General features: G+C 30.6%; 2 protein-coding genes across 2 annotated transcripts; both read right to left on the bottom strand.

Moving 5' to 3' along the window:
• Positions 1-4,441: 4,441 nt before the first annotated feature.
• On the bottom strand, positions 4,442-5,960 carry LOC125874400 (CBL-interacting serine/threonine-protein kinase 11). Its single transcript, XM_049555281.1, has one exon. It carries the CDS (start codon positions 5,795-5,797, stop codon positions 4,538-4,540), a length of 1,260 nt encoding a protein of 419 aa, XP_049411238.1. The 5' UTR covers positions 5,798-5,960; the 3' UTR covers positions 4,442-4,537.
• A 4,433-nt stretch (positions 5,961-10,393) lies between these two features.
• Positions 10,394-11,522, bottom strand: LOC125874387 (transcription repressor OFP17-like). Its single transcript, XM_049555267.1, has 2 exons — positions 11,269-11,522; positions 10,394-10,779 (listed from the first exon to the last, which is right to left on the bottom strand). The coding sequence occupies exons 1-2, from the start codon at positions 11,519-11,521 to the stop codon at positions 10,457-10,459; spliced, it is 576 nt and encodes a 191-aa protein (XP_049411224.1). The 5' UTR covers position 11,522; the 3' UTR covers positions 10,394-10,456.
• Between the last annotated feature and the right edge of the window lie 2,343 nt (positions 11,523-13,865).

The following is a 13,865-nucleotide window of genomic DNA, read 5'->3' as shown; positions in this document are numbered from 1 at the left end:
CTAATTTGAAAATCAATGAATTATTTATCTATTTGTGTCTATTTTACCTTACTATTAGATACTATTCAATATTTAATACATTTTCCAAAGCATTAAATTTAATATATTTAAAATGTAATATAATATTACCTTATTATTTATTGTTTCTTAAGGCGTTTGTTTAATGTGGATAACTACCATAGAATTTAGCTCATCTTTTTATAATCGCCAAAAACTTGAAATTGTTTAAACTCCCTCTAACTTCTGAAATATGATACTGGCACCCCCGGGAGGTTTACTTCATCAAGTTTCACCGCGAATTAATTAGTGGTGTTTGTTTAGACACTTTAGAGGGGTAAATGACATTATTTTGATATAATCTGGACATAAAATATTTTGTTAGTAGTTAGCAGACTTATTCCATCAACAGCTCAATCGATGGGACTTGCTTTCCTTCCTAAAGGAAGTTAGCCGGAGCTGGTAGAAATGATTGACTGAAGATAGAGAGAGATCACCTCCATTCTCCGAATAGTAACATGGTAAAGCCAGATTATTTTGATATAATCTGGACATATAATGTTTTGTGAGAAGTCAATAGGAAGCTTGCTATGGGGACGGACCGAGGAAGGGTGATGGATATGTTATCAGCCACTAGGGTAAATAGTCCCTTTCCCAACCCGAACTTGGTTTATCTGATGCTTGGCTAAAGCATACTTGCAAGCACCATCAAAAGCGGCATAAGAGCCACCTGGATTCCATTCCTTTGATCTATCTACTTTGTCCGAACCAAGTAGGTAGGCTCCATCTTATTCTATTTTTTCATTGTCCAGGGCCGTACCTTGCCAACGAAGCATAAGTTCTTATTTTGACAAAAAAACGTATAAAATACAAAATAAAAGAAAAATCATAGTAAGAAAATGTAAAAAAGTGCACTAATTTTTTTACGATCTTAATCATTAAAAATAGAAGGAAACAATACGAAATCAATGCACAATCTTGCGAGCTCTTGTCGATGTCCACTCCCACAAATTGATCATCCATTCAATAGCCTTCATCTTATTCTTCAAGTCAAACTAAAGCATGTAAACACCAAAAACATAACTTAAAGAGCTAATAATGTGATCATTTCTACAAATTCTTATTGTGTCCTTATTTATAATACTACAATATAAAATATCAAATAATGTCATGTCTATTAATTATTTTAGGGTTTATGATAATAAAAAATGTGAGAGTAATGAAAATAAAGATCATTAAATTACATTAACCGCTTGTTTGGATGGTTGGCATGTTTTGATTGTTAATCTAATTTTATTGTATTGTATCGTTAAACTAACCGTAATAACGAAAATTTCTCATTATTCTATAAGAAATGATGAGTTCTTAACATTGCACATTTAATATTACTAAGAGAATAAAATGTGTGAATTTTCAAAAAAACAAATGTAATATAGCATATAAAGTAGGAAAAAATAAAGAAAATCTCCAAAAAGAGAAAGATACCGCCAATTCAACCTCGATGAAATTTCTCAACATCATACTAAATTCCAATAAAATATAAGCATATCTAAAAATAAAAATAATTTAATCGAAAAATATATTAGTAATATCTTCAGAATCATCAATTATATATGTTTATAAGTACAAATATTTATATCAATACATCTATTTTCAAGTTAATAAAATCATAACATTTATAAGTTCTTTAGCAATAATTTTCTTTAGTACTTATTTGTGGATGAATTAGAAATTATTTTTTGGTCAAGGATGATTAGATTGCTTGAATTGTAAAATGATGTTTTTTTTTTGGATTTACGTAAGTAATTATTATTTTATATTATTTTTCACTTTCCTAAGTTATGACGCTATAATGAATAGTGTAATTTTGATTAAACAAATAAACAATATATTTGTATTAAAATGAAATAAAAAGTAAGAGATAAAAAAAAGTGCATACACCATCTTTTCTGAGATTATTTCTATGCATTTTGAATGATCATAATTCTATTTTAATACCTTTCAAGCGTGACACGACCATTTCATCCTCAATAACATAAAATGTTGTATTCATTCAGTAATTTTAACGTCTATATTCCTTCGACGCCATCCCTCGCTCCTCCATTTTCTTGTCCTCTCTGTTATTAGATAATACTTTAATATTGCTTTTCATTGAAAAATAAATAAAAGAGGAAAAAAGAGAAAAACTTATTACATCAAAATTTGTTGTCATATTGAAGCTCTTTTACATATTGAAATTTAATTAATTTGTGTTACACAGATTCAATATTCCTTAACATGGGTCATTAAGAAATTAGGCATAGATTCAATATTCCTTAAGATTGGTGATCAATAAATTAGTTAGGTTCGCATACCTATAAATTTTTTAAATAACCTGTATTGCACAAATTCAATATTCTTCAAGATTGGTGATAAAAAAGAAAATTAGTTAAATTTTGATACATTTGAATTAGAAATGAAAAACATAAAATTCAAATTCAAAATTAATGATATTATAATGTATATACAGTTTTGAAAAGAAGATAATTGATCTTACCTTGATGAGAGCAAACCTATTTAAATATAGAGAGAAAAAATTATATCATACATGAGGAAAGAGAAAAAAAAGATGAAAATAAAATTTACAACAAATATTATTCACAAACGACAAAGTGGATTGTTGAACTTATATTTAAAAGAAGAAGAGAGAATTGTTGAACTTACCAAATTTTAATGGAGATATTAGAATGAAAGTGAAATCAATTTGTGCCAGAAGGAATATGACATTTTCTGTTTGTATTTGTAAGTAAAAATTGGTAGATTTTTTCTCATACATTAATACTCATAATGATGATATTTAATTTATCCAATCAAAAAGAAAAAGAGAAGAAAACCAAAGTAACATGAGGAAAATGGAGAGATTCTAAGAAAGATTAATATTATAGTAATAAGGAAAGAAACAGATGAGATATAATTCATCTAATTAAGACGAAAAACTTTTGTAACATAAAGAATATAGAGAGATTCTAGGAAATTAATAGTATTTTATTGATAAGGAAAGGAATAAATGAAATAACGTTATTAGTTAACATATATGATTAGTAGGACTGATTTCAATAAATGCTAATAATAATTAATAAGGAAATATATAATTTTTCATGAAGGTTTTAAATAGAAAATAAACAAAAATTTCAATATTCTGACAAAATAGCTAAATAGTCATTCTGGCTATTGAGGCACGCCACATCATCATTCTTACATTCACCTTTATATTATTATATAGATATAGATATAGATTCTTTTATAACAAGTAACACGGAACACAAAAAAAAAAAAAAAAAACTAATTATTTTCCTGAAAGTATTTTTTTTTATTGCAAAAAACTAAAACATTTTCCCTCCTAGATCCATAGAAAATGATGATTATATTATCTGCAACGGCAAGGGGTCATGATTATTGGTCCGACCATCCCATGTTCATGCCTCCAAACAATTTGCTAGCTCCAGCACATTCTAAATTATTGTTTTAACGTACAAATAATTATAATGAAACTATAAGCCTTTAGTTTTGATTAAAATGGCCCTTATATATATTATCCTCTAAGTAGATGAACTGTGTCTGTATAGTAATTAACACCTTTTTCTCAATCATTTTTTTTTTTCTAAAAAAAAAAAGTCCTACTTTGGTTTTCTTTAGCGTATACATTTTGATTTTCTTTAATTCTCTTAGAAGGAAAAGAAGCTGGTATAATCAAATCAAGACGAGATGGACTGTTCATTGAACGTCTACGTGGGGTCAGCTCTATGCTTAGTTGAATAAAGCATTGGCCTTAGGCCACCAATTTTAGAGGCCTCAAATTTTTTATCAAAAANGTAATTAACACCTTTTTCTCTATTTTTTTTTTTTTTTTTTAAAAAGTCCTACTTTGGTTTTCTTTAGCGTATACATTTTGATTTTTGATCTTCTTTAATTCTCTTAGAAGGAAAAGAAGCTGGTATAATCAAATCAAGACGAGATGGACTGTTCATTGAACGTCTACGTGGGGTCAGCTCTATGCTTAGTTGAATAAAGCATTGGCCTTAGGCCACCAATTTTAGAGGCCTCAAATTTTTTATCAAAAATAAATTATGGGTTAATTTTCATAGGAAAAAAAATAATTACACTTCAAAATCAACTTGTTATTGATTTTTTTGGTAACTAACTTGTATTGACAAACAAATAAATAAATATCGACATCTCAATTAAAAATTGATACAATTGATGTCAATCTTCACTTATATGAATCTTTACTAATTATGATATTATACATGTATATCAATTAAATCCAAAATAAACACACAAATATAAGCAAAGATATATAACACACAAATATAAGACAAGAAAACGGTATATATTTACAATATGAACTTCCCCCACTCTTTTTTTTTTTAAAAAAAAACTTTACATCAATTATTTTCTTTGGAAAAAAAAAAAAACAAAGCACGTCATTGCACATTTTTTCTTTTGTTTTTGTAACTTACTAAAAAAAATTAAAAATTAAAAATCACCCAATGCTTGAAATTTAGCTGTCGGAAATGTGATGCTCTGCTCCCCGTTGGCTCAAAATTACGGGCTTCAATTTATTCCTCCATACATCTTTATACAACCCATCGTCACCATCACTATTTTGAATTTCCACGACTACTAACCGTTCGGTCAATCGATATACATTCAAGCTTAGGCTCATCGTTAATTTACCATTTTGTACTTTCATTTCGATTCCCCATTCTTTTTTCTTCTTCATCCTGAAATTCTCCTTCTTCCCTACCTCTTCAATTCTCTCAATTACACTCTCCGGCGACTCTTCCACCACTATCCTTTCCAAATCATCGACCGGATTGTTCGATTTGAACAATCCAGAAATGTCTAATCCCTGGGAGAAGGAAATTATATCAAACGCATTCAAACAATTTGTTAATGAATTTATCTTAGTATTTTCTTCCTCTTCTGAGAATTTGATGAATTTCAATCCCTTTCTGAACCATGGATCTCTGATGATTTCTTCGACCGTTATTCTCGTCGCCGGATTTACATCCAGAAGACGAGATAGTATCCGCTTAACATCCGGAGAGATCCATTTCGGGCACCGGAATTCGCCTTTGTAGATTTTTTTGTACATTAACATCAGATTCTGATCGTAGAACGGGAAGTAACCGGCGATCATCACGAATAGCATAATTCCACATGACCAGATATCGGTTTTAGCTCCGTCGTATCCTTTAATCGTCAAAACCTCCGGTGCTACATACGCCGGAGATCCACAAACAGTATGTAGAAGCCCGTCGAATGATTGAATTTGGTCAGTTGTAGCACTGAGTCCGAAATCGGAAACTTTCAGATCTCCATTTTCATCAATCAGAACGTTCTCAGGTTTCAAATCGCGGTGGTAAATTCCTCGTGAATGACAGTAATTAACGGCGGAAATCAGTTGCTGAAAGCATTTCCGGCTGAGATCCTCGGTGAATCGGCCTTTACTGGAGATTTGGTTGAATAATTCGCCTCCTTTGACGTATTCCATAACGAAATAGATCTTCGTCTTCGTAGCGAGCACCTCATAGAGTCTAACAATGTATGGATGCTGCAGCTGGCGCATAATGCAAACCTCGCGCTCGATTCTATTGTTAGGAAGACCATCTTTGTTGGAAATATTGCTCTTGTTAATTACTTTGATCGCGACGCTTCTTCCATTGCTGATTTCTCTAGCGTGGTACACTTTGGCAAATGCGCCACAGCCGAGTAGCTTTCCTAGCTCATATTTTCCGAATATAGGCTTCTCCGGCATCGGTAAACGGATGCCGGAATCGAATTATTTGGTTTATTAGATACGATTGATAAAGAAGAAGCTAAAAGATTGGTGTAAGTATAGTTATTTTATTTTCCTATGTGAATTGGTATATATAAATATTGGAATAGTTCAAAAGAAAGAAACTTCTTGTCTAAGCTCTAGTTTTGATATAACTGGTCTTTGAATTAGCTAGCCATCACTTCTTTTAAAAAAATAAAAATAATTCAACGTTTCTAGTCAATAGAATAAAAGGTCGGTTTTGGCTGTGGTTTACACGTTTTAGTCATCCAATGAATCTCAATTAAGTATTGTTTTTAATTATTATTTTTTTGCTTAAACAGATTATTGCTTATTATATATATCATCCAAGCAAAAAAAAAATTCCGTCCACTTATCCATTGTTTCCTTCTTTTCTTTTTTAAATGTTTGATATTAGGATTGAAGTTCTACTAATTTGGATATGCATCACGTAGGGATTCATTCAGGGCGAAGAGGGGATGGTTCCTATCAAATATATTTTCATATTCAAAAGAATCAATAAGAAATTAAGAACAACATCACGCTGCACCACATACTTTGATGATGTTCCCTTATCCTTTTCACACTAATGAAGATTTGAATTTTCATGTATGTAGAATGCAATCGTTCCATTAATATATATATATAATTATGATTTGCGATCAATGATAGAATTAAAATATTCACTAAATATTATCGATATAATGGATTGCTCCGTGCTACTATAATATGTATACATACTAGTTTGGTATGAATATATTTATTCAACTATATACGATTAATGTCACATACTTGCTAGCTTTATATGAATATATTCATTCAACTATATATACGATTATTGTCTATAAATTTCAGCAGCGTTATAACAAAATCAACCTGAAAGTAACAACTATTATTTTATTCAATAAGAAGACTGAGTACATGTGAATTAATAATACTATTTTTAATAAATAATAATGGTCGGTATTAGTCCAACACGTATTGCATAAAAAATATCATGCCGGTTTAATTAAATAGTAATTAATAAGTTATGTTAGGTGTCAAAGCTTCTAGGTTCCTTATTGTTGGTGCAGTTGAGAAATGGGAAAGGTAACAACAGAGAGTATTAGAGTAGGGAAGACTATTATCACTATAATCTAATTAAAATAATTAAGACAAAATAAAAATGTTTAGGGGAGAATGACAAGTGTCCACGGTTTAATTGACTAATAACGCGTATACTTCGTAAATTTATTAGCCCAAGGATTGCCCACATGCATTTAACACTTTTTGACAAAACCATATCTAGTAGTAGGACAATTATTACTCATATCGAATATTCACATCACATTATATTAATTAATTAAAAGATGAATGTGTCATTTTATTAGAGGAGATATAATTTAGGAGCAGAGTTTTATAAGATAAGGTGACAATGATCTTTGTGATGGACAGAATAAGAGAAGTGAAATTGAAATGCTTCGAATATGTGAAAAGATGGTATGTAGATGAACACACCAATTAAACTGTGTGATAGGTTGGTTATAGCAGAAGTTTACACAAGTAGAAGTAAGCAAAAATAAAAATAACAAGAAAGGTGATTAAACATAATTTGACTTAAATTTAATTTATTGAGAATATAATTCTAAATTGAACGGCCTATATGTCTTTAAACAAATTACCGACTGTTATGAGTTATGACACTATTTTGTTACATATTTTTATTTACGTAGCAAAAAATAAAAATGTAAATTTCATGAGACCAACATAAAATAGAATGACGGCTTGATGGAATTTACCCATATTTTCTTGGCTCTAATCCCTTCTCAAGTTCATGACATTTCCGCTTCTCCTCTATTTTGCGTTGAGTCGTTTACTTTTGTCCTTCATAAATAAACTTTTTTTGCAGAGCATAGATATATATTCACATTATAATATTACATAAACTTATGTTCTGTGTAATTTTGCTTTTAAAGAATTTATGTTTTTCTAGGCATAGATTCAATCGTTAAAAATCAATATATTTGGAAGGGTAAAATAAATAAAAACCAGCCACTTTGAAGGATAACTCGTGCAATTTCCTCCATAGTGAACCAGTAGTCCTCTTTGGGGCAGCTATTTAATTTCTGGGAAAATTATATAAAATAGCAAATTATTAATTCAAATTAAATGTCATACCATAGTTTGATTTTGATTGTAACCCGTAGCATACTGTTGTCATTTCGTCTTTCTTCCTGAAATTTTCGCTCGCCACTCACGTTTCTCGCTGGCTCCCTCGCCCCTCTCACTTTATATACAAATACAAATGTATAAAATGCGTTTGTGTTTGTATAAAGTGAGAAAAAAACTGTATATATACATCTCTTTTCGTTCGCCTCTCTCCCCTAGAGAATCTCGCTTGCCACTCTCCCAGATCTCACTCGCCACTCTCTCGTCTCTCTCACTTTAGACAAACACAAATGTATAAATTGTGTTTGTGTTTGTATAAAGCAAGAGAAAATTGTATATACAAATACAGATCTTCCCATGCCCAATTTTCTTTTGTCTTTATATCACATACGACAATGTTCCCTTATCCTTTTCACACTAATAAAGATTTGAATTTTCATGTAGGTAGAATGTAATCGTTCCACTAATATATAATTACGATTTGCGATCAATGATAGAATTAAAATATTTACTAAATATAACCGATATAAAGGGTTGCTCCGCACCACTATAATATGTATACATACTAGTTTAGTATGAATATATTTATTCAACTATATACGATTAATGTCACATACTTGCTAGCTTTATATGAATTTATTCATTCAACTATATATATGATTATTGTCTGTAAATTTCAGCAGCGTTATAACAAAATCAACTTGAAAGTAATAATATTGTATTTTATTCAATAAGAAGACTGAGTACATGTGAATTAATAACACTATTTTTAATAAATAATAATGGTCGGTATTAGTCCAACACGTAATGCATAAAAATATCATGCCGGTTTAATTAAATAAGTAATTAATAAGTTATGTAAGGTGTCAAAGCTTCTAGGTTCCTTATTGTTGGTGCAGTTGAGAAATGGGAAAGGTAACAACAGAGAGTATTAGAGTAGGGAAGACTGTTAGTACTATAATCTAATTAAAATAATTAAGACAAAATAAAAATGTTTTAGGGGATAATGACAAGTGTCCACGGTTTAATTGACTAATAATGCGTATACTTCGTAAATTAATTAGCCCAAGGACTGCCCACATGCATTTAACACTTATTGACAAAACCATATCTAGTAGTAGGACAATTATTACTCTTAAAACTAAAGCATATATGCCCTTCACTCTAACGGAAGACTAAATAGGGACACGTGGCATAATTTTATCCGTCGATCCGATATTTTATCGGCGGATAAGATTATGACACGTGTATATCCGTTAGTATAAAGGGTATATATGCTTTAATTTTTGGACGGCAGAGGCACCAATATCCCAAAAGTATGACGAAGAGTATCTGCATATCATTTACAATAGTTCGGGGTATATTTATCCTTTTTCCCTTAATTAAGGATGAATGTGTCATTTTATTAGAGGAGATATACTTTTACATTACTTTTTTTTTGTAGAGCATAAATATATATTCACATTATAATATTACATAAACTTATGTCCCGTGTACTTTTGCTTTTAAAGAATTTATGTTTTTTTAGGCATAAATTCAATCGTTAAAGATCAATATATTTGGAAGGGTAAAATAAATAAAAAACAGCCATTTTGAAGGAGAATTTGCGCAATTTCCACCATATTCCAATGGTGCATAGACTTAAAATGGGACGAAGTGAACTAGTAGTCCTCTTTGGGGCAGCTATTTAAGTTTTAACCGGAATTTTCAAATTATTTAAAACTTAGCCTCTTTTTTTTTTTTAAAAAAAGAATACTTCTCTTCACATTTTTTTTCATTCAATGTCCACTACCTATAACAGAGTTCCACTAAATTAAGTTTTTGCGTTGAAGTAAAAGTGTTCCCTAATAAAAACCGCCTAATTTAGCACAATTCTTTAGATTATAAAAATTCTGTCACCTTTTTCTTAATAGACTGCCGATTGAAGCTTGAAAAAATCTGAAACCCTAGACCAAAAATCGTATCAATGTCAATGATAACCGCCGATTATCCGGCAGTAATCTATTTCCGCAATGGATTGCATGAATATTATAAGATTGATTTAGATTCCTTGCCGGAAAGACTTTCTCCGATTGCCAATCTCACTGAAGATTTTCCAGTGTGGAGCGTTATTGATGAATGCATCGGAGGAAGGAAGGAAGCTAATGAAACAAACCATTTCACCGTTGGTATGAACTTGAATAAATATAGTAAAAACACAAATCCTAATTCTAATTCTACCTGGGAACTATATTTTTAAACGAATGGAAATAGATGCGACAAGATTTTAAAAAAAATTCAAGCAACATAACTGATCTGGTATTGCTTGATAAATTTCAATGTCTTACAACAGAAAAGGCAGTAATTAAGGTAAATGATCATATACTGGTAAAGTTGTTGCAATGTGATCAGTAGAAATGCAAGGCAAGACTACGTATAACAGGCCCTTGTGGTCGGGCTCTTTTCCGAACCCTGTGCATAGCAGGAGCTTTAGTGCACCAGGCAGATCGATCATTGCATGATTTTCTGTGGACTGTTGATATCATCCTTATAGGTATTGGAAAACAAATCCTTGCATAGCTCACCATAGAATCTGCAGACTAAGTCAATAAAAACAGGGCTTTTTAAATTCTTCCAACAGTATAACAATTCTTCTACATCCATTATATCCCTCATTTTCCCTTCTTCAACAATCATTTCAGCCAGATAATTCTCGAAGCTTCTACATGCATCTTCAACATCATCCTGAAATATTACTACTTCTTTTTTAGTAGCTCCACTTAATCTTGCATAAGCTGGAGTAATTGGTGAAGGAACTGGTGCTTTAATATGCCCTGCATTGCAAAATATCTACACATTTTTAGTAATTCGTTCAACCTGTTTAAGTTTATACGGGTTGAGTTATGACTTATTCGTTAATTTGACACATATTATTGGGTCCAAATGACTCAAAATAGTGTATGCAATCTAAGTCCCGAATCCTGACACGTACAAAATGAAATTAATTTGGTACCCAAAATATTTCGCTGATAATTTAATAAAAATGCAGAGTATATTTCACGTTCACTTAAGGTCCAAAGCCGGAGAAGGCTTGCACATTAAGGGAGGGCGATGCAGGTAGTCAATCATAATGCAAGCATTAATAGTAGTTGATTCCACAATCGGAACCGGTGACATGTAGATTATGTCATGCTTGGTGTATCAATAATGACCCGCTATTTGACTCAAAGAAATTTTGGTCAATAATCATGACCGTTTATTGATTCGAGTCATTTAACATGTTCAAGTTTTACTATGTACACCCGCCCATTTGCCACCTTTACCTGAGAAACTCTTGAGTGCCATGACTTGGTCCTCCTCTCTTGGTTTTGATCTCCTTATCGAACGAAACACTGAAAGAACTTGTGAAGCTTGCTTTCTACGGGTGCTTGTATTGCTTTCACATTTTATTATTGAAGGGCGAAAAAATCGAAGCCTTTTTATAAAGAGAGGCTTTCTTAATTTGAACTTGAACAACTTCACTATTTTCTTGCATGGATTATTGAATTTCAAGCAACATGAAGTGTTCATTTTCATAATTTTTTTGTACCTCAAACGGTTGAGAAAAAGAGTGTGGATGAAGTATAAAAACTGAATGATGGTTTTAATTTGCTATTGACAAGAGAGTTGTGTGGTGTTATATGAGATTAAATTTGTTGATTTTGGAGAATAATATGTTGTTGGTTGCACGTTTGATATAAAAGAGGAAATTAAAAGTGGTGTACCATGAAAGAAATGTCACCAACTCTTGTTAGCTAGTTTTAATTATATATATTACTAATACATTTTAGTTTGTGAACGGACGTGATGGTTGGTAAGATCAAAGATAAACAATTATGGATGATATATATATATTATATACCATCAAGAATGTGGCGGGATGAAATGAGATCCTTCATACTTTGATGTATCAGATTCGACATTCAAGCCCCTAAAATGAGGAAACTCAATAAAGGGTGCAAATATGAATTAGTCGAGTTGGTATGAATTCTCAATACCAAATGATTTTACGAAAAGAAAAAGATAAACAAGATGATTTCAAGAAACATTAATCTATCTGTCAACAACAATTATATGGTGATACACTTTAGTCTCACACCTTTCTATCCTTTCATCTATAATCAAGAATTTCTACTAGCAAGAAAAGTTCACACTATTGGGCCCAAAATAATTTTCCTGGAGGCATGCTTTGGGTCCAATAGTCCATGTAATCATGGGCCTATTAGCCCATACCTGCCATAATTATGGGCCTATTATGCATCATAACAAAAAAAGCTCGGTCTTTGCTCCTAGGGGTGTACAAAACCGAACCGAAAATCGAATCAAACCGCAAATCGAGTCAAACCGGAAAAAAAACCCGACTAGTGGTTTGGTTTGACTTGGTTTGGTATTGGAAAAAAAAACCCGACTATATTTGGGTTGGTTTGGTTTTAACTAAAAAAAACCAACCCGAGACCAAACCAACCCGACATTATATATGTAATTTTAAAATTTTATTTTATACATAAAAATATTTACTTTGATATAATTTTAAAATAATTCTTATACTATTTCATAGTTTTTATCTTTTAATATATTATTTCAAGTTTAAAACTTAGAATTTGGAATGATCCAATAAAGATTATAATTCATAGATGTTGATAATTATAATAAAGCTTAAATCAAAATCAAATTAATACTAATGCAAAAATAAAATCAATTCAACAGTAAGAATGACAATAATATTGAATATTTGTTCTTTAGTTTTACATTGGTTTAGACAATTAAAATACATATTCTAATTTTAATTTTCCTTAAATATTTAGTAATGTAACTAATACTTATTAAACTTATAATTTTAGCATGATTTAGTACTTTTAAAGTATGATCATTTTCATTATAACTTTGCAATATTTATTTTATATGATAATTTCATTATTATTTTTTATTGAATATTTTTGTGTCTTCAGTACTCATCTCATATTTTGTGTTATTTTTTTAAGAAACACTTTAGATAATTGTATTTTGGTTGGACTAAAGAAATATTTTGGAGCACAAGTTAATTATATGTTTGTATGCAAAATTTACAGAAAAAGTCCAAAAATCTGGAAAAAAAATCCAAGGTTTATTATTTTGGTTTGATTTATAAATTTAAAAATTCGACATAATGGTTTGGTTTGGTATTTGAAAAACCCGAACCAACCTGAGGTTGAAAAACCCAAAAAAATCCAAATTTTATTAGTTTGGTTTGGTTTATAAATTTAAAATTTTTACACAAATGGTTTGATTTGATATTTGAAAAATCCGAACCAATCCGGTTATGTACACCCCTATTTGCTCCTTCTTTAGCTAAAATATTCGCTACCCTGTTCTGTTCGCCCTAAGTGTGTCTAAGCATTGAATTCCCAGTTTACCTCATCAATAATGACCTAAATTCACATAAGCTTGCGTTATAAATTAAGTTCCTTTTCTCGAATAAATTACTTACCTCCATAGAGTCCGAGGAAAATCATATTTGTATGATTATAACTTTAATAAAAAGCAAGACTTATATTAGATACAAGTAATTTGGAAACTTCACTTGCATGCAATGTATATAATATGTCTCCATTTTAACGCATGCTGGAAAAATTGTGGACTATATATTATACCTTTTAATAGTAGAAAAAAAATTGATCACTTGCCATAATTCCTGGAGGACTTGCTTGTTTGGTGACCACAACCTTTCCATAGACATATCACTATGGGCATGTGTTGTTACTAATGATAAATCATCATCATTTTGTCATTGCATTTTTTATTTTATTTTTTATGAAGGGGCCAAGTCAGACTTCATAAAGTCCCACATAATTTACTCATATCCAATAAACAAATTAATGGACAACTGATAATTCCTCAAAAA

Source organism: Solanum stenotomum, chromosome 8 (genome assembly GCF_019186545.1).
Source record: "Solanum stenotomum isolate F172 chromosome 8, ASM1918654v1, whole genome shotgun sequence".
NCBI classification, from domain to species: Eukaryota; Viridiplantae; Streptophyta; class Magnoliopsida; order Solanales; family Solanaceae; genus Solanum; species Solanum stenotomum.
This window is presented reverse-complemented; position numbering and strand designations above follow the sequence as displayed.